This window comes from Strongylocentrotus purpuratus, unplaced genomic scaffold (assembly GCF_000002235.5).
Source record: "Strongylocentrotus purpuratus isolate Spur 01 unplaced genomic scaffold, Spur_5.0 spur5_contig_850, whole genome shotgun sequence".
NCBI lineage: Eukaryota > Metazoa > Echinodermata > Echinoidea > Camarodonta > Strongylocentrotidae > Strongylocentrotus > Strongylocentrotus purpuratus.
In genome coordinates, this window is record NW_022145558.1 from 471,887 (window position 1) to 496,159 (window position 24,273).

Genomic DNA, 24,273 nt, shown 5'->3' on the forward strand with positions numbered 1-24,273 from the left:
GGTTGGGTCGAGGGGCGGAGCCCTGGAAACTTAGGGTTTTTTAGGCATTTAATTACGGTCAGATGAACATTCAGGGGCCCGCCTTAGGGCAATGGTCGGGTTCAGGGGGCAGAGCCCCGGAAGCTCAGGGTTTTAGGCAATAAATTACGTCAGATGATCATAATTATACCTTATTTGTGACACTGGCAGGGCACTAATTGGCGTGGGGTCTAGGGGGCGGAGCCCCCAGAAGCTTAGGGGTTGTAGGCATTTTTATAATTGTAAGATAAGCATGCAGGGGCCCGCCTTAGGGCCCCTGGTTGGGTCGAGTGGGCGGAGCCCCGGAAACTTAGGGGTATATAGGCATTTAATTACGGTCATTTTAACATATTTTGATACCTTATTTGTGACACTGGCGTGGGGTCCAGGAGGCCGAGACCCCAGAAGCCCATGGTTTTTAAGCATTAAATTACCGTCAGATCAGCATCCAGCCGTCCGCCTTAGGGCCCTAGGTGGGGTCCAGGGGGCAGAGCCACCGGAAGTCAAGGGGTTTTAGGCATTTAATTACGGTCAGATGAGCATATTTTGATACTTTAATATTTGTGGCACTGGCAGGTCACTAATTTATTGGTGAGGGGTCCAGGGGTCGGAGACCCAAGAGTTCAGGGGTTTTAGGCATTCAATTACCGTCAGATGAGCATCCAGGTGCCTGACTTTGGGCCCAGGGGTTCTTAGGTATTTAATCACGGTCAGATGAGCAAAAACAAAATATTTCTTTTTGTTTCCTCCTTCCCCCCCCCTTTTTCCCCTTCTTTTTTTTTACCAGGGGGGGGGGGGGGGGCGGCCCCCTGGATCCGCCACTGTTTACACTATACCTAATATATTAAAAATTTCAGAAAACGGAAGTGAGGAATACTGAAAGAAATCCCCCTTGGGCTGCCAAGTGGAAATGTGATGAGCATGTATACTGTTACTTGATTTAAAAAGACGTTATCATGCACTGCTTTTTATGGTCTCCATTGTGTTAGACTGTTAGTAGATGCCAGGAAAACATCACTTCAAAATAGCAACAACAAAAAATCACATCGACGCTACGCGGCTCATGGACGATGATCCGCATCGTCATTGGGTCACCCCCCCCCCCTCCCACCTTAGCACAAAGCTAGATCCGCCCCTGATGATGGTCCCTCTCTTATTTTCCTCTAGCTTTTCTCTATGTTGTCCTTCTTACCACCCCCTCGATAATTGCTTGAGGAGGGTGCAACTGTATTTGCTCTGAACATTGTAAATTGGGAATTTACAATGTCATGAACGTTATTTACAACTATGGATTTCCGGCGAAATTCACGAGTTTGTCATTCAAATTTAGTTAATTTGCATTTAAGTTAGCGTAGATCGGCTTTGCCATGCCAATTATCATTCAATTTTCCCGATTTGGTATTCAATTTAGAATTTTGGTCGAAGTGTTTCATAGATCTGTCATTTTAATTTAGAAACTGCTCAACTAGCATTCAAATTAACCGTCACTTGTCGAGGCGTCATTATTATCACTCAAATTAACACCTGTCATTCGTATTCGAATTATGTTTATTCAAGTTAGAAATGTTAGGGGGAAGAAAAACAACCCACGTTTACAGTTTTAAAAAAAATGCAATTAAATGCATAATTTGCCATCAGGGTCTTTTCTGTTATTCCATTTATTAATTTTGAGGATAATGCATATGGGTGTAGTCAGACATTAGGTAAAGGCCGGGGGTAAAGGAGGGGCGAAATCAAGGGATATGGCATTTCTGCACGGACATGTTCATATACCCCGGAAAAGTGGGGACATAAAAATACCTACCCCAGTCACAATATTGTACCATTCCTCCATAATGAAATTGTGATAAATTTATGATGAAACACAAGACAACCAACTTCCATACATGAAAATTAAAAAAAATATTGAGACCATCAAGTCCGTAGATGTAAGTCGTTTTTTTTTCTTCCTAACAATCAAACTTAAAGGATAATGAATATCAGATAAATCTAAAAGTATATAAAGTGTATAAATGCAAGAAAATAAAATATGGTGAAATACACATGGAAAAAACAATCTTAAAAGAAAAAGAATGAATTATAAAAAGTGTGTAATAAACGAGAAATGTATATTTACCATCAATTTAAGTGCACAAAGTGCTAATTTGAATGCTACAAATGAATTCTTATGCTAAAAGTACACCTTCGCGATGTCAGAAATCGTGTTGCGCCAAATCGAATGACCAAATAGCGAAAGAAGCACATTATTCTTCAATTTGAATGAAACATACAAAGATTCTAACGAAAACTTCATAGAATTGAAAAACTAGAAAAAGGAATATAAACCCAAGATATATCTGACCGCACTAAAAACCGTCAAATTTGAACGCAAGACAAATTAATTTAAATGACAAACTCGCGAATTTGGCCGGAAAACCCTATACTATATGACTGCAACAGGTGCGAATATTAATGGAATAACAAAATAGTGGGTTCTTATATACAGCGCTCGATCGTGTCTCACAGACAATATCCTCAGCACGATAAGTGTCAAGTCTGACAGTCATGAGCGCTATACAAGTACCCACTATTGCCATTGTGATTTTGTATTATTATTAATTATTAATATTATTTTCATTATTATCATTGGCATTGCAATTAAAAAAAAATTAAATAACTATTTGTTGTCAATGATCCACTGCTTAGATGTAAATTTGAAACTGCTGCAAAATCTGAACATAGTGTAAACGTAGGATAAAGCTTCTGGAAGAAAGTCGTCTCCAGCTGCCAAGCTTAAGTCTAACTTCAGGGGGAGGGGGGTGGGGGGGGGGATGTCCCAGCTTCCGGGTCTTGCACCATAGTCATATTATCTATATAAAATGTATAGATACTTTGCTAATGATATTTAATGATAATTAAATACTTTGTTAGATGATTTTCTTCTCTAGCTGGCATTCTTTTTCATGTACTCAGCCTCAGATCAACTTTTCATTTCCACTTTCAACGTTCCCTCTTTATTTTCCTTTTTTTTTTACACTCAAAGCTACCTGCTTTATCGACTGCACAATGTTCACGACAAATTATCTCTAGACCTGAATAATAAACAATTTCTTGCCGAATTTTAAGATTTTGGTATCGAATCATCGACATTATACTTGTGGTGAGTATTAGCTGCAATATTTGATAGCAAAAACGTAATCTAGCCCACTAATGGAGATGAGAACTAAGCCAACGTTTTCGATGGTGTCCCACATACTTTAATTGGTGTTTGTGAACTGTCGCTGTCTATGACTAGACTGGACTACCGGTATGTTGTTCTATAATTAAGACTTGAAATGTCTTTAATGTATTGACAATTCAATGAATGTTGCGAAGTGTGAAATGATGTGTGATTGAGATAATGTAAAAACACTACAAATTAGCCAAGTAGGCCTATAGGCCTACATGTATGTCGATGAGTAACAAATATTTGATTTTCTTTCCTTTTAATTTAAAAAATGAAAATAATGTGTTTCTTACAAGTTGCAGTCAAATCAGTATGAATATTACAGGTATTTGAATTCTGAATAAGCAATAATAAAATGAACAATGACATGTCATTACATAATAGAATAGAATGAAGTTGAAAATGCAATGTAAAAGAGATAAAGAGTCTGAAGTAAAGACGAAGTTGAGAACTTGGATTTAGAGAGTCTTCTTCTTCTTCTTTGGGTTAAGTCTACCTCCTTCACAGTTGAAGATTCTTGCAGACTGATGAGTGTGTGTGTGTGCTTACGAGAGCAAGGTCTGTAAAATGAGCCAACAATAACAAGTGCGAGATGGCGTTCGTTGGCACAAAGGAGATTGGCGGAAGAACTTCAGTTTGATGAAGCAAAAGGACTCGAACAGGTGATGCCTGCTTTGAGACTTAGAATTTAGATGCTGTAACTTGATCTGCGGGACATTGAATAGTCCATGAGTGAAAGATATCAAATAGAGAGATGATGAAAAAAGACCATGAATTGCTTGAGTGATGACAGCGTTCGCTAAATTACTGATCTATCACAGTGACGATGACATAAATTTATATTCGAGAATAGATTCATTTGCGGAAGTAGAGAACAAATCATGTTGAAATATAAAACATCATGAGCTTATAGCAGATTCTCAGGAAGCAAGAGGTACTACTATACTGCCGAATGCTTATCCAATGAGGATAAACTAACCCACAAACTACAGCCATCATTATTTCTTCATTCACAAGTGCCGGGCTGCTGGAGGATCTTTGCCCTCTTTTCTTTCCGAGGAAGATTGGAATCAAGTACCTCGCATTTGTGTTTGTGGGTTAGTTTATCCTCATTGGATAATCTCATTGAGTAAATTCATCATGTGCGATATTTCTTAAAGACTGTCAGTACTAGTTTGGCTAGGAGGGATTAGACCATACAGCGAGGTCATTGACAGGTGGCTATCTCATCAACTCAGCTCTCAAATAACATAAGAAATAGAGGATCATGGGGGACCAACAGGCACCGATTAGGGAAGTTTTCTATATAGAGGGAGCAAGTAGCTGCAAGTAGGACAGTGGGGCTTTAAGTTAACTACCTTTTACCTGTTTGTACTTTTTATTTGATTTTTGTCTTAGATGGCGTGTTTACCAAGGGGGCTCACAAGGCTTCTAGCAGGGAAGAACATAGCAAGATTAACCAGGAGATGTCTTTCCTCAACCAATTACGAAGGGTTCAAGGTCCGCCAGCTCCATGGAAAGGAATCTGCAAGCCTGGCCAACAGTCAGACTGCAGAGGGCAGCAGACTCACAAATGAGGACTTGAAAGTCTTTCACAGTGTTGACCCCAACGGCTTCTTCGTTGCCCTGGACAATGCTGGGGACATCGTCGGGACGATAGGCGCGGTGAGGTGGACAGAGAAGCTGGGGTTCATAGGTTTTTGCCATGCGGGTGAGGAAGCCAAAGACAGGGGGGTAGAGGAGGCCCTCTGGCTGGCAGCCATGGAACACCTAGGGGACAGGAACATTGGCATCGAGGTGGACGCCTCTGAAGCGGAGAAGTGCGGCCAGCTTGGTTTCCAAGAGGAATGGCGATCTGGATGTTATAAAGGTAAGGTACCTGCGGCATTGCAGAATGTAGTTGCACAAAAATATGCATCAGGAACTCAACAAGCATAAGGCCTAAAAAAGAAAGATGTTGTATTGCCCTTTGCGACCGACCCAAAAATCTTGATATCTAAGAACGGCTTAAAAAAAAAAAACTTAACTGTTTTTTGGAGAGAAGAAAATGTAAAGCATTCGAAACTGAGAAATATCAGCCCAAAGAGGGAGTAAAAAAAAAATGTTAAAAGATTTCCGACCAATCCATGTTTTGGCACCTAAAGGGTAATACAACATTTTTTTTTTTTTAGGCCTGCATTGGTTGTCATCATGATATCAGACTCGCATTTATCAGTGAATTTAAAGTAGTCATTTGATATAGCTGAATTATGGAGGATGGTACATGTCAAAACTTTGGTCTTTTTGTAAGTAGTGGATGTTTCACTTATTTCATAAAAGGATGTCTTCTACAGTGTGATTTGTAAATCAAGACCTCAAGTAACATCATCACTGCTCGGTTTCCAAGATGATATTTAATTTCTTCACTTTTGCACTTATTATTCTTTGTTCGCAGGAGTGGGTGTGTCGCTGTTACCCGAAGCGCAATCAACCAAGATTGTGAGAAGGATCACGGACATGCCGTTCAGCAAAGTGGCATACTTTGATGAAGACCTCTTTGATTTTCAGAGGATGAAGTTCCTGTATCGTTGGGCGAACATAGAGCCCCCTGCCGGCCACGCATATGCCCTCAGTGAAGGTAAGTTCACCTGGGGGGAAGGGGCATTTCACAAAACTTGTCATCAGTGATAAATGACAGTTATTGTTATAAGCTACTGAAATCCTTGGTTCTGATTGATTATCAGTAGAGTTGTCACTGATTTTTGTCATTTGTCATTGAAAAAAGGCTTTGTGAAATGGGTCCCTGTTGTCTGTGGTATTCGGGTGGTTCCTATATTTAGCCTAGAGGGAGGAGTGGGTCAATGGATTAGAATTAAAATGCATACAGATCCAGGCCTGATAATTTCCTGATTTTTCCCTGATTTTTTTTTTTCTTCTCCCGATTTTACCCCAATTTTTCTGATTTTTCCCTTATTTTCCCTTATTTTCCAGATTTTTTCAAAATGTTCTAACTCAAACGGGGGAGAATGTCGCCGGATGCCATTTTTCCCCCCTAAAACCTTTTTTTTTTTACTCAAAGGGGGATTGGTTGAGGAAAAAAAAAGTTTTAGTGCTCACTATCACTCCTGAGATATATATTCCAAATATTTGTTGTTGCAATGCATCTCAAAATGCACCAACTAACCTGGAAATCGATTAAATCATAATTTTTTCATGTCCCTTTAATACCTCACAGATGAAAAGGTCATGGGTTACGGAGTCCTGCGACAGTTGAACCTGTCCAAGAAGTACCGCATCGCACCACTGTACTGCCAGCACACCGCGGTGGCACAGGTTCTCCTCCTTGCGCTCTTAAACAACATCCCGGAGCAAACGGTTTACATCGACTCCCCCTTCTCCAACCCTTCTTTCACGAGGATACTGACCACCGATTTGAAGATGGAGCAGATCGGGGAGAGGGTACGGATGTACACCAAAGGTGACCCCGGTATGCCCCTGCAGAAGATGTTTGGAACCATGGGAAGCGACCTCGGGTCATGATATTCGTCAATTTTGTCAAGACTGGTCATGATTTCAAAGCAAAACAAAAATGATGTTGTGAGTTATACAGGCAGTAGAATATATGCTGCTTGAACTTAAGAAATCTGGATGAAGGGAGAGTGTGATTATATAAGGTTCCAAAGGCGACCCTTGCATGACCCTTCAGAAGATGTTTGGAACCATGGGAAGCGACCTCGGGTCATGATATTCATCCTTTTTTTGGTTTGACTTTTGTCTCATGATTTCAAAACAAAACAAAAAATAATGTTGTGGGATATACATGCAGTAGAATATATGCTGCTTGAACTTCAGAAATCTGGATGAAGGGAGAGTTTGGATATATACCAAAGGTAACCCCGGTATGCCCCTTCAGAAGATGTTTGGAACTATTGGGAGCGACCTCGGGTCATGATATTCATCCTTTTTTGTCAAGACTGGTCGTGATTTCAAAGCAAAAAGATAATGTTACAAGATATACATGCACACGCAGTAGAATATATGCTGCTTGAACTTAAGAAATCTGGATGAAGGGGGAGTGTGGATGTACAGGTGTATACCTAAAGGTGACCCCAGCATGACCCTGCAAAATATGTTCGGGTCGTGAGACACATCTCAATTCTAGTGACCCAACTGGTGCTTCTTGATTTGAAAGCAAATTTATTTTACGAGATGTTTTACTTGCCAGTAGAACATGCTATGGATAAAGAAAATTGAGGAGAGGGTGCCAGTTATGACCAAAGGGGACCTGGCGTGCCTCTTTAGAAGATGAAGCGAAAAATAACGTTAGGCAGCGTACATGCTGCTCGAGTGTTTATGTGGATGGTTGACATTATGGAGAGGGTGCTAATTATTCAGCTGAGGGGACCATGGAAGACCCATTCTGATGGAAATGGCCAAAGTGGTCAGAACTGTGTAAATTCATTCAATCGGATTGATCATTCTGATATCAGCGCACAGTTTCGTATTGAATTTGGATGTCTGACTGGATGTCCGACTGAATATATGGCCTAATTTTGAACAAATATCAATACAAATGGTCATTTTGGGCCAAAAAGTGACTAGAATTACCATATTGTTGTTGACCAATTGGACTACTTTTTATAGCACCAGGGCACATTTTAACATAGAATATACCCATCAAATCTCCTTTGCTGATAATAATGATTGGAAAAATTTCCCCTGAAATAACGTGTCCAAATTGGTCAGTTTTGACCTAAAAGCGGTCGAAGTGACTAAATGTCAATAAAGACTGATATTATTTTGAATCGGCTCAAACCCCGGATAAGTTATTTATCCCTTCTCCACTGTAAAGTCTGATTAAATCCCTTTATATCCTAGTGTATATATAACACTGCCACAGCTGATATTTTTGTCACCTTTTTCCGTAATACATCATCACACCATATTATTTGCTACATTCATGAAACACTAATCTCCATCAGAAAGCTTATGCTTGTCAATGAAAATGCATTTGGAGAGTGTTTGACTCTTTATGAGAATTATCTGGTCTTTCACATGTACAGTAGGACTACATGTATGTGCCTTACAAAATATTCAGGAGTGAGAAAAGATTGAATAGTAAAAATGTCATAGATATTGTAATTGATTGTGAATATTTCAGGCCAAAGTATCGTGTTGCATGTAACAAATAATTACATTAATCATGAACCTCCATCATCTGCTGACTAGTTTCAGAAACTTCTGAAGTCCCATTTATTTTGTTAGAGGACATTGGATTGCAATGACCCATGGATTTATGTGTGCTTTTATCAAGCATTACCAGCTGTAATTGTAAAGCATAAAGCTAGGTGTATTGAGTCAATTCATGTAATGACAAAATGATGTGGAATACATAACGAAATTGAGTGTAATAAATAAAGATTTTATTATAAAAACAAAACATGTTATGTTCACATTTTTCATTGTTTGTTAATATTCTCCTTGATGTTTTCTTGTACACCTTAATTTAACTATATACTGACAAAATAATGAGTTATTAAACATTTCATGGGTAAATCTTACTATTACAAAAGCTGACATAATCAATACAAAATACATGACCCAAATGAAATATTGAATGAGTTGATAGGTTTTGTTTTTTTAATTATTGTTAATATTCACATTTTCTTCTATAACTTATATATTTTTAGCACTTTGCTTTCTAGAGAAATCTGTTTTTCCTTACAATGTGGACCCCTTTAAGAAGTCTCCTTTTAGTAAAAATTGACATTCTTTCATCATTCAAAAGGAAGAAACTATGTGCTACAGAACATGTGTTGAATGATAATCTATTAATGAATCTATAAAAATCATCAAATATACACATGATCATACACCTTGACGAAAAGTGTAATCTTCAGATAAGATGGCAAGCAACAATCTCTGAATATCTCCATTGTTTCATTTCTACTTTCGATTTTTCCTACAGCTCAGTTTCTTTATGCTACGACCTTGTTTATTAGTTATTGCTATATTTTAGCATCAGCCATAGCAAAAAAAATAGGCATTGGAAGCATTCCGCATGAATTAGTCCATCACTAATAAGTTCCATTTACACATGACATATAAAGTAATTTTTAGTTATGTCCAATGATTGAAAAAAGGTGTAAATCATATCGTAAATATACACATAAATATATATCTTTAACCCTTCACCCAAAGTGGATAATATCCTGGTGCAATTATGAGGATATCGGGGTTATAACTTTGTTTAGAAATCAGGGTTGTACCTAAACCATAACATAGAGACCAACACCAGACCGTCAGCACAGCGAAAGGGATTACATTTCTCCTAATGACTGAGAATTGGTTGGTTTGGAAATCGGTTTAGAATTGATTTAGTGGTGTTACTGAGGTTTCACTTGAATTAATAAAATTTTTGAATGAATTACAATTAAAAATTTACACATGAAGTTAAACTAAATCCGACCTTGCTAAAATGTTGATATGGTTTATTAGAAATCTAAGACATGTAAATCTAACCAATTAACCCTTCCAGTGCGAATGGAAAACTTCAATTTATACAATTTTTAAATGGTCCTGCATATGGGTCATTCCACGAGGTTGGGCAAAAAATATGATGATGTCCAGGTAACGTGGTTACGAGATCTTCTACTACATGTGGAAGCTGGTTCATCTTCACATCTTAACATGGTTGGCTACCGCGGTATGCTCTTTATGCGAAACTCAATTTGAGCAAACATTGTTATGGTTGATAATAGGAGACATAGTTTCTCAATTCTGGTATTGTCACAAAAATGCGCCAACCCCTTGGAATGACCCATATGCTATTAAGAAGAAAGGGCTTGTCTTTCTTGTTGAAATTTTTAAAAAAAGGTTCAGAAATTATAAAATTTGAAATCAAGGAACTCCGTTGTTTGCATATAGATTAACAACAAAAATATAAAGCACCATGAATAAAGACTTTTCTCATTACAGTCAAATTGTTTAAATTTGTGTAAACTTGACGGCCCCATTAGGGCTATAAAAGGGAAAATGTTTCTTTTTCTTAAATTCACATCACTGACATATTGGAAGGCATTTGAGTAACATAATGAAATCCAAGATAGTGGACTCAAAAAGATGCGTACACATCGATAATTGAATGCATTACCAGAAGAAGCAGTTTGTGCGACTAGCATCAACATGTTTATATCTGCTCAAGTGAGGGGCACTGGGAACACTTCCCAACGGAGTACACACCATACAATAGACTACCGGATGTGACAAGGAGCGATGAGCTACAGCTGTTTACCTTGGTCACACCGCCGAACTGACTTCACACCGACCTAAAACCGACCACTTTTTGGCCACTCAGGGTAATGTAATCGTTTGTTCGCTTATAAATGCTCGATAGTGTTAGATAGAGTGTCCTCTACAGGGCTCAGGTTAGGCCCTGAACTACATATACACCTCTTGTGTCTGATGGTGTTGATGGCTTCAACTCTTTCCTGACGTTGTCCTTGTGAAACGGAGTCACACCTTCACGCTCCCAAAGGTATGGTCTGCAAATTCTTCAGGGATATTGCCCAGTGCAGCATTAGGACACGCTGAACTGTAGCTACATGTATATGCTTTCCATGGTATGCTTATAAGGTTTTATTGTCTTTTAAGTCTTTGAGGATGTTGTTGTGTGGCTGAAGTGTACCTTTAAGCTACCAAAGCTATAGAAGTGTTTCAGATCTTCAGGTTACTGTCTTTTTTTTATCATAGGATTGGTCCAGAACTGTATCTACAAGGCCCCTGCTGTAAGGTAATGCTTATATTCTTCAGTGACATTATCCTTGTACAGCAGAACAACAGGAGCTACAAGCTTGAGTTCTTTAATACGGATATTGTTCTTGCAAAACTGAGTCGCACCTACAAACTCCCAAAGGTATGGTGATGCTTCAGTTCTTCGGGGACGTTGTCCTTGTACAGCAGAGCATAATCCCTGAAAAGGAGCTACAAGATTTAGTTCTTTAACAGGGATACTGTTCTTGCAAAACTGAGTCGCACCTACAAACTCCCAATGGTATGGTAATGCTTCAGATCTTCATGGACGTTGTCCTTGTACAGCAGAGCATAATCCCTGAAAAGGAGCTACAAGATTTAGTTTTTTAACAGGGATACTGTTCTTGCAAAACCGAGTCGCACCTACAAACTCCCAATGGTATGGTAACGCTTCAGTTCTTCGTGGACGTTGTCCTTGTACAGCAGAGCATAATCCCTGAAAAGGAGCTACAAGATTTAGTTCTTTAACAGGGATACTGTTCTTGCAAAACTGAGTCGCACCTACAAACTCCCAATGGTATGGTAACGCTTCAGTTCTTCGGGGACGTTGTCCTTGTAGAGCACCGGGTCCGCTCTGAACTGGACAGTCTTCAGAGGCATCATGCCATATTCTATCTCAAACTCTATGATACAGACTCTCTGAACTGCAGCTTCAAGCTTGAGTTCTTTAATAGGGAAATTGTTCTTTTTAGTCGCACCTACAAACTCCCAATGGTATGGTAACGCTTTAGTTCTTCGGGGACGTTGTCCTTGTAGAGCACCGGGTCCGCCCTGAACTGGACAGTCTTCAGAGGCATCATGCCGTATTCTTTCTCAAACTCCATGATGCACTCTGACCTCTCCACCATGTGATTGAGATCAGCCGAGATCATCTCAACGCTGGTGCACTCCGGACACTTGAACTTCTTCCTTGGAGTGACCTTAATATGGAGAAAATAAAATAAAAGCCTGACTAAGCATCACCAATTCAAAACTTGTCTTAAGACACATTTATTCAAGATTGTATTTGATGATTAATTTACTCTGTTCACATTGATGTGTATTTCATATGTATTGTAATTTGTAGGTTTATTTGCACTTTTTTGTTTTGTTTAATATGCCATTGTTTATCAGTCTCCTTTGTTCACAGTTTGCTATAGCGCTTAGAGACTTTGGTGGTAAGCGCTTTATAAGCAACATTTTTATTATTATTATGTATTATTGTGGAGGTGCGATGGCTCAGTGGTAGAGCAGTGGTCTCGGAACTAGGCTATCCTGGGCTCAAAACCAAGTCGATATGTTAGTAGTAGCCCTCGGAGAGGACTTAAAGCCATCACTCCCTAAGTTGCTTACTTGTAATAGCAGTCGGGTAAAACAAATCATTATCAAAGCATCTAAGAGTAGGTATGTACATGTATATTGTCTACTTTAAAGGACCAATATTTCAATGGAATACAATTTGGTGATATGTCCATTTCCCAAGAGTGCTAAAGACATGTCAAACTTGAAGCCTGTATTCTACTCTGAAAGCAACACTGGCTTTAGGCTCTGTTTAAAGTCAAGTTTAACAAAGAAAGACGGACAACGGTAAAAGTTTTATCTTTGTTTTACATGAAAGGTCACATACTAAGCCCTCACAGTGCCACCAGATCTTAAGTGTTTAAAAAGCAGTATACACACAATTTAAACTACTTTCCAATACAAATCAAACTTATATTAAAGTAATTGGGCTATCCAAATGCTCATTCAATTAGAGACGAGCGTAATCCAAGGATGCCAGTTCGAATTGAACAGAGGACTTGAAAATCTTCTAGAATGGGCTATTTAGTACACAAAAAAGCCTTAAGCATGGCCTGAAAATAAATCGCCAGGGCATGAATTCAGGCTTTTGACTGAAAACTGGCATCCCTGGTAATCAAATTCCTGGTGATAAGCCTGCTTGGCCTTCTAGGATCTTACCTTGATGGGTGCCTTTCCTGTGATGTTAGCGATGAGAAAGTTCATAGCGATGTCTTCACAGTTCATATGGTCATCCACCCAGGTCTTGATGTGTGGCGTCATCTTATGGGTATAGGCGTAACTGAAATACTGCGATTTAAAAATGGAAAATTAATAATAATAATAATAATAATAGCTAGTTTTTATATAGCACTTTTCACGACTGCAGGCCCTCTCAAAGCGCTTTACAAATATATATTATTACCCCGGTCATCGGATTCAGGCTTACCCGCCACATTGATGCACATTCTCCACTCCCTGGGGAGCATTCCAGCCAGGCGTCATTTTTACAAGCGCACACTTGCTAATCCAAGCACATTACCCAGAATTACAGATTTCTACCATTAATGTAGACCATTTCATCAACTTCTTCCTTTGCTTGTCATTTTCCTAACTTGAAGTGAAAACAAATGACACTTGGGAATCATCATCATCATAATTGATTCTAGTCAACATTTTCCCTCTTATGTATAGGTTACTGGCTTGTGCGCCATGACACTCCCTCCCTCTACTTCTTCTTGTCTCAAGCATTCCCCCCCCCCCCCCCCATTTTAATAGACTACTGCTTTCTTTCTTCACCATGTCTTTCCAGGAAATCTTTGGGCTTCCTGTCCCTCTTATGCGGTCCACTTCCAGATCCCACGCTCTTTTCACAGGTTCATCATCTACCCTTCTAAAGACATGACCCATCCATCTCAATCCACTTCCACTTCCACCCAACCTTTCCATGAGCTCACTTATGTTCTTTCTATCAGACAGTTTCACACCACACATCTTCCATGTCATTACTCTTTCTGTTCTCCTCGAGATACCTTCCACTGTCTTCACATTCCAAGTTTCTGAACCATATACAAATCGCTGTGCTAACACAAGCCTTATAGATCTTGCCTTTTATTCTCATCCTAAACCTTCTACCAGCTAGGATCGAGGCCAGCTCATTTAACTTCATCCACCCTAAACTGCATCTTCTTGCCACTGCAATCTCAAATTCACAACCACTGTTGATTGTATACCCAAGATAACAAAAACCTACCACTGCATAAAATCTCTCTGCATTACTTGCGCTCGAAACTCACAGCAATTCTGTTGGTAATTTTCTTTCACATCTCAACAAATTAAGCGTACGATCCTTCTTCTCTCCCTTTCCCCTCATGTACATGCTCCTTTTGAAACCCTTCGCTTTTTACGATTCCAATATGGGTTGTCCCTTAAATTTGTGATAAAATGTGCATCAAAGCACCATAACTGTGCTCATCATCTCTCTCTCCCAATCCTACATAGGGGTATAATGTCCTTTGCAATGTCTCCTTCCCCTCTCCCCTTCCCCCTCTCCCCTTCCCTTCTCCCTCTCCCCTCTCCCTCTCCCTTTCCCCTCTCCCTCTTTAACTAACCCAACATATATCTCTTACCTTATGGTAAAATGCAGCACCAGTGAACACCATCGAGTGGTCATCATCCCCCCCCCCCCAAAAAAAAAAAAAAAAAAAAAAAAAAAAAAACTTGCTTTCCCCTCTCTCTTCCCTTTCAAAATCCCAACATACAGCGTCTCTTACCTTATGGTAGAACGCAGCACCGGTGAGTACCATCGAGTGGTCATTCATCCACTCACTCTCGTACTTCCATTTGCCCTGGGCTTCATCCCATAGATGGAGACGACTTGGGAAGCCCACAAGACGATCAGGAAACTCTCTCCAAACCTGCATAACAAATCAGTGAAAGGATACTATACTATGATGACTTAGTTTAATACTGTTTAAATCCCCACTGCACTACTTATAGCTACTTGAGCCCTCTATATAGCAAACAATGCCTAATCAGTGCCTGTTGGTCCCCCATGATCCCCTTTTTCTTATGTTAATTGAGAGCTGATTTGATAAGATAACTACCTGTCAGTGACCTTGCAGGGAGGTCTTATCCCCCCGGCCAAACTAGTACAGACGGGCTTTGAATAAATGAAATTAAAATTATTGAAATAAGGCAAAAACACAAACAAAAATGACAGATTGTGTAATCCCAGATGCCTTGCACAGCAATTAATTAATGTATATCCCCAAAGTATATTCATAATAGATATGAAATTCAAGAACTCTCTGTTTTAATGACAAAAAGGGAACATAAACAAAGATAGATTCTTACCCCATAACCAAACTCCAGCTCATCCGGCGTCAACATAACAATATCATCATCGATGGCCAGAATGCACTCGGTCTCGATCTCGTCGTAAGGGTAGAATCGGTTGCTGAGTTTGTTCTCTTTTGTCTGCACCACCTTCAGAGGTTTGTTGATCTTGGGCCATCTATCAGCTACAGGAAAGATGCAGTAAATATGGGATTACATAGCATTGAAAACCAAATGAAACCAATATTGCAACCTCAGCAAGTAATTTTCAACATGTTCTGTTTAATAGATCACACAGGAAAAGTCTGATCAACGAGATCTGAAGTGTGATAAATCCTACTTTCATTGCTTTGCTTCTTGAGGATGAAAATATACACTTATACATGTAAAAGTATTTATCTACCTTCATTTATCTTTCTTTCCATCTAACCAACCATCCATCCATCCATCCATCCATCCATCTACCCATCTACCTATCCACTCATCTTTCTTTGGTTCAAGTGAAAAAAAAATATTGTAAGAATAATGGAACTCTTATCATTAATTCACAGCGAACTGTCTTTCAATCTATCTACATGTATCAAGCCCTCCATCCATTTACCTTCCTATTTTTCAAGTCAATTATCATCACTATTTATTTACCTGGTGTCGTTCTTGATGATCGATCTCACACAAACCATTACTATCTTTCATAGAGAGACTTGGTGTCTGCAAGATTTTCTTGAAGATCTTGTTTCATCTACAGTAACTATCTCAAATCTAGCCACCCACCCAACTATATTTTCATCCATCAATCTATTCATCTTTCAAAACAATTACTATCATTTCTTACCCAGCTTCAAGTAATAGCTTGATATATAATAATAAGAAGAAGAAAATTTCTTACATGGGGGAGGTGTCTTTTCTTGGTGATTCCATACAACCAATACCTTGGAGAGACTCGGTGTCTGCGAGATTTGCTTGATGATATCATCAACCTATCTAATGTATCTATCTCCTATTTATCCATCCAACTATCTATCTATCTATCGCTCCATCCATTAATCCATCTATCTCTCTAGACAACTATCATCACTACTTACCCGGTGGAGGTGTTTTTCCTTGATGATTCCAGATGACCAATACCTTGGAGAGACTTGGTGTCTACGAGATTTGCTTGATGATATCATCAACCTATCTTTTTTTCTTTCTATCTCCTATTTATCCATCCAACTATCTATTCGTCCCTCCATCCATCTATCCATCCATCCCTCCATCTATTAATCCATCTATCTCTCAAGACAATCATCATCACTACTTACCTGGTGGTGGTGTCTTTTCTTGATGATTCCAGACAACCAATACCTTGGAGAGACTCGGTGTCTGCGAGATTCGCTTGATGATCTCAAAGAGACTCTGTTCCCTGTCGTAGGTCAGGACGACAGCAGTGAAGCCATGTGACTTGGGCGGGATGATTTGAAGGAACAGAGGGTTCTGGGCACCTCTCTGAAAAAAATATAAGTAAATTTAAACTTCTATTAGATGTTGGTTGTTTGCTTGGTTTGTTTTACCTGACTGCTAAGAAATCAACCAGGGGACCAACGGCTTTATGTCCTCTCCGCGGGACTTGGTAATGAGGATTAATGCCTTGCCCGACTGCTAAGAAAGCAACCAGCGGTTTATGTCCTCTCTGAGGGACTTGCAGCCTTTTCACACACAGCTAAAATTCTATAAACATGACTAGTATAAACGTGTTTCGAACGTGTTTAAACTAATCACGAGCCTTTCACACATAGAAATTTCGGTGCGATCGTTAAACGTTTCGTGATTAACTACTGCTCGTAAAATGCGCAGTAGTGCCATTGCGCATTGAAGGTCATGTCACATCAATCAAAGCGCATGCTCCATCCAGTTTAAACACGTCTGAAACACGTTTAAACACGAATAACCTTTCACACACAAAATGTCAAGCTCACTAGATACGAACTTCGTATCTGCAGCCTGCTTTTAGGGGCGTATGCATCGCGACTTCGTATCTATCCCAACATCGTATAAACGATGTTCACACTGGGAAATTTTTGTCTATAAACATGTTTAAAACTGTTGAGTGATTCTAATCATCTCTAGATACGATGAATTTTAGCTGTGTGTGAAAAGGCTGTTGGTAATGAGGATTAATGCCTTACCAAAGCGCACTAGGGCATCAACTTGGTTTTGAACCCGGGACCTTCCGGTTATGAGACCACTGCTGTACCACTGACTGTATAATTGTATTATGTTTTTATTTTATCCAAAATTGTCCATGATACATTTACCGTAAATAGAATTAATGTGTGATGATCATTTGGTAAATGGAGCCAGCAAAGAACAACCTTTCAAATTCAAGATCGCAAATAAGAATTCCAAATTGTTGAATAGGTGCCATAACTGTAATGTGATGTAATTGGGTTTTTGCAGACGTGTATCAATCAGATATGATTAATTACGTCTGGGGACCAATCTTTAACATCACCATCCGAAAGGCAATGTGATGCAAGACGAATTCCCTATTTGCTATTAAATACAAAGGCCAATATATGACTATATAACAAATGGTTGTTAAATATGTTGAATATGTTTCACGACTTTAAAATGTTGTTCATTTTCAACATATTACTTCTCAGATTAAATTAAAAAGTTGAGAAAGCAAAACGTGTTCTTACTCTCGGAGTCTCCTCGTTCCACCAATCATAGTCCTTGGCCTTGTAAGGGAAGGCGCGATCGTTGATGATCTGTAGCGTCGTCAGCGTGACGTTGGCAATGCTGCTGAAGTAGCGTTGCCATAGAAACCGGACCTGTTGTCTCATCTCGTAGATGTGCTCCAGCTCCACAGCGTGCAGGATGTCAGGAAGATCTGGGATGCGATCCTCTCGGACCACCAGCGACGCCCTGTCAAGAATAATAACACTGATGAAACCAGCTCAATTTTACACTTCAAGATGATTTTAATGATAATAGTGGGTTCTTGTATATGTCCGTCAGATTTGACATTTCTAGCACTCCACATAAATTTCAAGAAATTAAGCTTTGTATGATTGTGTTCTCTCTCTTTGTTTGTTTGTAAGTATTTCTTGTTTATGCGCTTTGCGTCTAATAAAAAGGGGCTTTATAAATGTAATATTTGTATTATTACCATAACAGGAAGAACCACCAAGGGGGCTGCTTCAGCCTTCCCACAATAACAAAATAATTATCTTGAAAATGATGACTGTGTTTTATACCTTTTCCAGTCAATGACTTCTGAGAAAGGCAAGATGTAGGCATCGCTGATGATGACTGGGATACAACCAGCTTGGAGTGCGTCACTCAGTGCAGCTTGCCCAAGACGGGTCCGACGTAGCACAATACAAAACGTAGCATCCTAGAGAAAAATACAAAAGTATTTGATAGATTAAGAAAAGGAAAAAGAATGTGATTGTTCTGAAAATAAAATGAATTCACACACAGGGTGTAAAGACACAACTCTGAAGAAGAAAAATATCATAGAAAAAAATATGTGTAAAGTATGCAAAGATAACACTTTTAGCATCCATTCCACATGGTTACCATGAGGTCATATGGCAATTAATAACACAAATGCTTTCATCATCCCACAAGGTCCCCATTCCTGTACTGGGTATGGAGTGGCAAATGTAGATTAATGCCTTGCCAAATGACATTAGTGCTATGTCGGGGAAAAAACCCACAACCTTTGCATTTCATGTCAAGTGCTTCAACCACTCAATTACGAAACCTCTACATTACCCGAATTGCCATCTCACCTGTAGTATATGAGGATAGCCGAAGGCTTTGTTGTCCTGGCACCTCTTGAATGGATCCGGGAGACCCTCCTCAGTCTTGCACTCATCCAGGACCTGGAAGTCTGGGTTGGTGCTTGCTATGGTCAAGAGCTGAGCCTGGTAGTCTGGGTGGATACCGGCTTGTGTGGAGACGGCTAAGTAGGGGCGCACCGTGCTGGGGGAAGAAGGGCGTGGGGGGGGGGGGTTGACAAAAAGCAGAGAATTAAAAAATAGGTGCCCCAACGTTTGCTCTGGCGACAATTGCTCCAGGCTTTCGCCATAGCAAATTTAAATTGCACGGAATAAACACTTTTTCATTTGTACTTGTGCGGATGCCTCTCTGAACTACAAGTGTTGTGCATAAATTAACCAATGATTTGTCCAAGTTTAGATTAGTTACAACGATTAACATGTTTTTTTACTTACATCTTATAACAGTTAAAAAAGCTTTCAGAATACCACCCCAGCAGCTCAAGAGGAGCTAGTCACTTTCCACAGTAATAACAGATAAACAAAGTCCTACCACCCTCCTCTCTCCAACCAGCGCTATAGTTCTCCTTAGAACTATAAGCTAAGAAAGATAACCAACAGTCTTTTTCAGGACTACACACACTCAAGAAAGAAAGATTACTGACAGTCCTTTTCAGGACTCCCCAATCCTCCCCCTCTCTCACATGCTGCAACTGCAAGCCTACTGTATATATCTACATCATCATGCAAGCCGCTACCTATAAGTAGCATAAACGAAGTCAATATATATTATAATTAAAGATAAAGTTGAGTTCTGGTCATGCAATTGCATTGTTAAAGAAAAGTATTGGTGTGTACTGCAAGGTTCCAGAGTCATCAAAACCATAATAAATTTGGCCCAGTCTTGGTAAAGTAACAAGCATCGTACACAGAAAGATGTATATGGGACTACACAAATGGTGTCAGGTCTACTTACCTTGATTTCCTTATCTTTCTATGCTCATTTTTCAGTCAGTATACATTTTTTACCCAAAATTGTTTGGCAAATGACAATTATTTGTAATCTTGAACATTCAGTGTAAGTTTCGTTTGATTCTGTGAGAATTTATTCTCTTTTTTGACCAGAACTCAAGTTTATCTTTAACAACTGTGTGGGTGACTTACTCAAAAGGCCTCTCGTTCATTTTGACAGAAGAGATGGTGGTACTGAAGACTGGTATACTGACATCGTAGCCGGGCCTGTAGCTCCAGGAGGAGAACCCCCCACCAGCCAGGATGGCATTGCCCCTGGGGACATCCAGGGCTGTGTGGAAGTCAGGTATGGTCCCTGGGAGCATGTTGAAGAGCAGATGGTTGGTACCTCCGTTCCATCTACACAAGACAAACAGTTTGATTAATCAGTGAGTCAACACCATGCAAGAAACACTGTGGTATATTTTGGAGCCTAATGACAATTTCCCCAAATCTTTTTCCCAACACCCCCCCCCCCCTACCCCTCTCTCTTTCTCTCTTTCTCTCTTAATCTTCATCTCCCTCTCTCTCTCTCTCTCTCTCTCTCTTAATCTTCATCTCCGTGTCTATTTCTCGCCCTCTCTTCATCTTCATTCTCATCTTCATCTTGTTGAAGAGCAAGTGGTTGGTACCTCCGTTCCATCTACCCGAGACAAACAGTTTTATTTAAAATCAGTCAGCACCATGTGAGAAACACTGTGGTATATGTAGTGGAGTCTCTGGGCCATCTCCCCGATCCTTTCCCAACATCTCCCCCCCCCCCCAACTCTTTCTCTGTCTCCTTCTCTCTCTCTCTCCATCTCCATATCTCTCTCACTCCATCTTCATATTCCCATCTCTCCATTTTCATCACTATCTCTCTCTTTCTCTCTCCATCTCCATCTCTCTCTCAAACTTTCTCCATCTTTATCTCTCTCGTCATCTCTTTCTCTCTCATCCTCTCCCTCTCCATCTCCATCTCCAACTCCATAACCATCTCCCCCCCCCCCCCCCTCTCTCTCTCTCTTTCTTTCTTTCTCTCTCCATCTCTCTGGTACCACCCTGGACCTACCTTGGTAGCCGATTCAAGACTTGTCCCATCTCCTTCACTCTCATCGTGTTCTGGTTCAACAGGTCGATTGACGGCACAAGCAGACACGCCTGGTCCGCATTCGACGTGTAAAATGGGCTGTTTGCGATGGCGTTGAGAACCTCGTAGAACTCCCTCGAAATCTGCCCCGTTATGGGCACCCCACTCTCGTCCACATACTTCTTCATGGGGTAGATATAAACACTGATTCTGTTGGTCTCCGAACCACATCGGTAGACGTCGAAACAGTCATGGTAGTGGCACTCCTGCACGGTCTTTGCCCCCAGCGGTGCCCCTTCCGAGACCTTCACCTCCGGCAGGTTTTTGTAGCTTTCGATACGATACCTCGGCTGCTTCTCCGACTCGATGGAATGGGGCCAGAACTGGAAGACGCCGGTCACAATGATTCCAGCGAGGATGACTGAGAAAAGAACGAGGTAAAAGGAGTGGTACTTGGGCCTGAGCTTCGGCCCACGTACCTTCTTCATCTTGCCGGGAGAGTTAGAGTTAGATTGGCAAACAAGCCGAGCGCGAGACAGGCATCGATCACCACACTATCATTTTTCCTGTAAAAAGAAAAAAAAGAAATCAAGCAGAATGAACAAAGGAAACCTTTCTGATAGGTCTTATGATATGATATCAATCTTATTTTTCCTTATGATGATACCCATAGTGGATTTCATTTTGAAATTAAAATTTGAAGATTAAATACAAATAGAGTAAAGGAGCCCGTTTTCGGCCACTTAAGACAAAATCCTATTTTTAGGACTCTTTACTTCCTATTTATTATCATTTCTTGTTCAAATCATGAAGGAAATATTATTATTTAAACAAAAAAATAATCCCAGAAAAAAATCACGAATTGCCATGACAATATTCATTTCAATTTTCACTGTTTTGGAGCCAGTTATCGGCCGAGCGTTTCAGTTTACGGCCGCATGTACAAAGTCAATAGGAAGCGCTCGCGCGCGCCGTGCGTTTCCGCGCTGATGTACAGCACAAGCGGGCGGAGCAGGTATCCCACGCCGGAGCTCCCTGGTGCTCGCCTGGCCGAAGACAGGCACAGCGGTGATCGGAAGTTGGAATCTGAATTAGACAGAGATATCGTGTGTGCGTCGCGGTGTGCGGCTGCATTGATTTAATACATGGGATGAGATACTTTTGAGCTTGCGACTAGCACAAAATCGGGCTCTAAATCTGCAAAATACTTGAAATAAAGCTCATTTTATGGTACCCATATTTCTTACAGACACGCATAAGATACTAGATTTTTCAGATTTGGGTAGCGGGACCGGCGATTACATCGCTAAAATGTGATATTTTAGGATATATTTTCCATTGCAAATGTGGTTCTTCAGTGGCACTGGCATGGTATGGTATGTGTGGGATATGTGTTATGCTATTATGCGATGTATTTTAGAGTGATTTTACCTTGCATCCAACCAATCGGCCGAAAACTGGAGCTGGCCGATTACTAGACCGAAAGCTTCAGTCTCTATAATCGTCGGTTGTTCCACTGAGACTACGTCTGGCTCCACTAGACCTCCGGTTATAGAGACTGAACGACTGCCTATGCCAGCCTGTGTTGAACTTATTCCGCTAGATTTTAGCCGCTAGGCCCCTCCCACAAACTTGCCACGGCCGTATTGTTATGCCCCCAAAATCCCCCAAAATGTCATTTTACCTTGTTCATTTCCAATTTTAAATTAGGCCTAGGCTATAATACATCGGTTCCACTTACTAACTGGATTGATATAATCCGTTTAATGGTCCCTTTTAAGGAAATTTATCGGTCAAAATCGACATCCATGTTGAAAATCTTGCAAGCCGTGTTAAACTCTCGCTGCCGTCAATCTCATCCCTTCTAGTCTACGCCGAAGGCAAAATGATTATGAAGGAAAAACTGTGATAACGCCATTACAAACGTGTAGATGGCGCACAGTTTTTCCTTCATAATCATTTTGCCTTCGGCGTAGACTAGAAGGGATGAGATTGACGGCAGCGAGAGTTTAACACGGCTTGCAAGATTTTCAACATGGATGTCGATTTTGACCGATAAATTTCCTTAAAAGGGACCATTAAACGGATTATATCAATCCAGTTAGTAAGTGGAACCGATGTATTATAGCCTAGGCCTAATTTAAAATTGGAAATGAACAAGGTAAAATGACATTTTGGGGGATTTTGGGGGCATAACAATACGGCCGTGGCAAGTTTGTGGGAGGGGCCTAGCGGCTAAAATCTAGCGGAATAAGTTCAACACAGGCTGGCATAGGCAGTCGTTCAGTCTCTATAACCGGAGGTCTAGTGGAGCCAGACGTAGTCTCAGTGGAACAACCGACGATTATAGAGACTGAAGCTTTCGGTCTAGCCGATTACCGGCTCCTTTACTCTATTAAAGTCAAAGTCAAGGACAAAGTCAAAGATCATTTCTAAAATCTAAACTTTACAATTCACATTCAAATATCTATTTCCTTATCATTACTAAATCGACTCTTCATTCAAAATGTAATAGAGGTTTATACAAATGTCTACTAATTTGTTTGCAGTTTTAAGGCCTAATCAATTTCCAGCAAGAAATGTCCTCTTCTTCCACAAAACAAACCAACAAGCACATCAAACTACACATGGGACTACGCGGCGCTTTGTCATACGAGATTCAATGCACTCTCCATTTTCAAGTTGGCTCGGCCTCTACCGATTTTTAAAGCCAATTATTCATGGACATATCACTTTGAATGTGGGATTTTTCAACTACATGTACTCACCTTGTACTGTTGATCAACTAATATGCATCGCTATTGATGTCAAAAGTCGAGGAATCAAGTAGTTTGTCGACGTGTTTTTGTTATGATATCCGGTAAATTGTAATCCACAACCGACGTTAGATGGCGCTCTGCACATTTTGCATTCGTACGTACGTTTGCGCTTGCATGCAAAGCTGAGATTCGGATCAGAAACGTTCTCTCTTCATCTCCCTCCCTCTCACTTCCCTTCCTCCCTCTCTCCTTTGGTTTGGACAACACATTTACCAAATTAAAAAAAAGCAACACATTTACCATTTTAGCAACAACTTTACCTAGAAATGGCAACAAGTTTGCATGTCATGGGAAATCCCTCCCTCTCACTCTCCCTCCCTTGCTTTGGGCAACACATTTACCAAATTGGTTTTTTTTTTTTAAAGCAGCACATTTACCATATTGGCAACAACTTTACCAATCACAGGCAACAACTTTACCAAGAATTGGCAACAAGTTTACATTTCATGGGAAATCCCTCTCTCCCCGTCCCTCCCTCCCTCCCTCCCTTGCTTTGGG

At 40.2% G+C, this 24,273-nt stretch overlaps 2 protein-coding genes across 4 annotated transcripts; one reads left to right on the plus strand and one right to left on the minus strand.

Annotated features, from left to right (window-relative positions):
- The first annotated feature begins 3,017 nt into the window (after window positions 1-3,017).
- Window positions 3,018-8,598, plus strand: LOC581136. Its single transcript, XM_030994099.1, has 4 exons — window positions 3,018-3,157; window positions 4,622-5,093; window positions 5,658-5,840; window positions 6,438-8,598. Exons 2-4 carry the CDS (start codon window positions 4,622-4,624, stop codon window positions 6,740-6,742), a joined length of 960 nt encoding a protein of 319 aa, XP_030849959.1. The 5' UTR covers window positions 3,018-3,157; the 3' UTR covers window positions 6,743-8,598.
- A 7-nt stretch (window positions 8,599-8,605) lies between these two features.
- Window positions 8,606-23,856, minus strand: LOC100893938 (exostosin-2). 3 transcript variants are annotated; one of them, XM_030994090.1, is made up of 12 exons: window positions 23,725-23,856; window positions 20,939-21,522; window positions 20,041-20,247; window positions 18,889-19,081; window positions 18,349-18,488; window positions 17,791-18,016; window positions 16,411-16,594; window positions 15,128-15,294; window positions 14,545-14,688; window positions 12,953-13,081; window positions 11,713-11,934; window positions 8,606-11,101 (listed from the first exon to the last, which is right to left on the minus strand). In XM_030994090.1, exons 2-11 carry the CDS (start codon window positions 21,442-21,444, stop codon window positions 11,713-11,715), a joined length of 2,118 nt encoding a protein of 705 aa, XP_030849950.1. In that variant the 5' UTR covers window positions 21,445-21,522; window positions 23,725-23,856; the 3' UTR covers window positions 8,606-11,101. The 3 variants fall into 3 exon arrangements, with proteins under 3 accessions (XP_030849950.1, XP_030849944.1, XP_030849937.1); XM_030994084.1 differs by having other exon boundaries at window positions 8,606-11,377; XM_030994077.1 differs by having other exon boundaries at window positions 8,606-11,934.
- Between the last annotated feature and the right edge of the window lie 417 nt (window positions 23,857-24,273).

What these genes read in the sequence shown, in the direction of transcription:
- LOC100893938 (XM_030994090.1), bottom strand. Translation starts at nt 21,444, where the DNA reads ATGAAGAAGGTACGTGGGCCGAAGCTCAGGCCCAAGTACCACTCCTTT. An exon ending in GGAACGAGGAGACTCCGAGA is followed by an intron (nt 16,595 to 17,790) that starts GTAAGAACACGT and finishes TATTTTTTTCAG; the next exon opens with AGAGGTGCCCAGAACCCTCT. An exon ending in CAGGAAAGGCACCCATCAAG is followed by an intron (nt 11,935 to 12,952) that starts GTAAGATCCTAG and finishes CTCCATATTAAG; the next exon opens with GTCACTCCAAGGAAGAAGTT.
- LOC581136 (XM_030994099.1), top strand. Translation starts at nt 4,622, where the DNA reads ATGGCGTGTTTACCAAGGGGGCTCACAAGGCTTCTAGCAGGGAAGAAC. An exon ending in GCGATCTGGATGTTATAAAG is followed by an intron (nt 5,094 to 5,657) that starts GTAAGGTACCTG and finishes CTTTGTTCGCAG; the next exon opens with GAGTGGGTGTGTCGCTGTTA. An exon ending in CGCATATGCCCTCAGTGAAG is followed by an intron (nt 5,841 to 6,437) that starts GTAAGTTCACCT and finishes AATACCTCACAG; the next exon opens with ATGAAAAGGTCATGGGTTAC.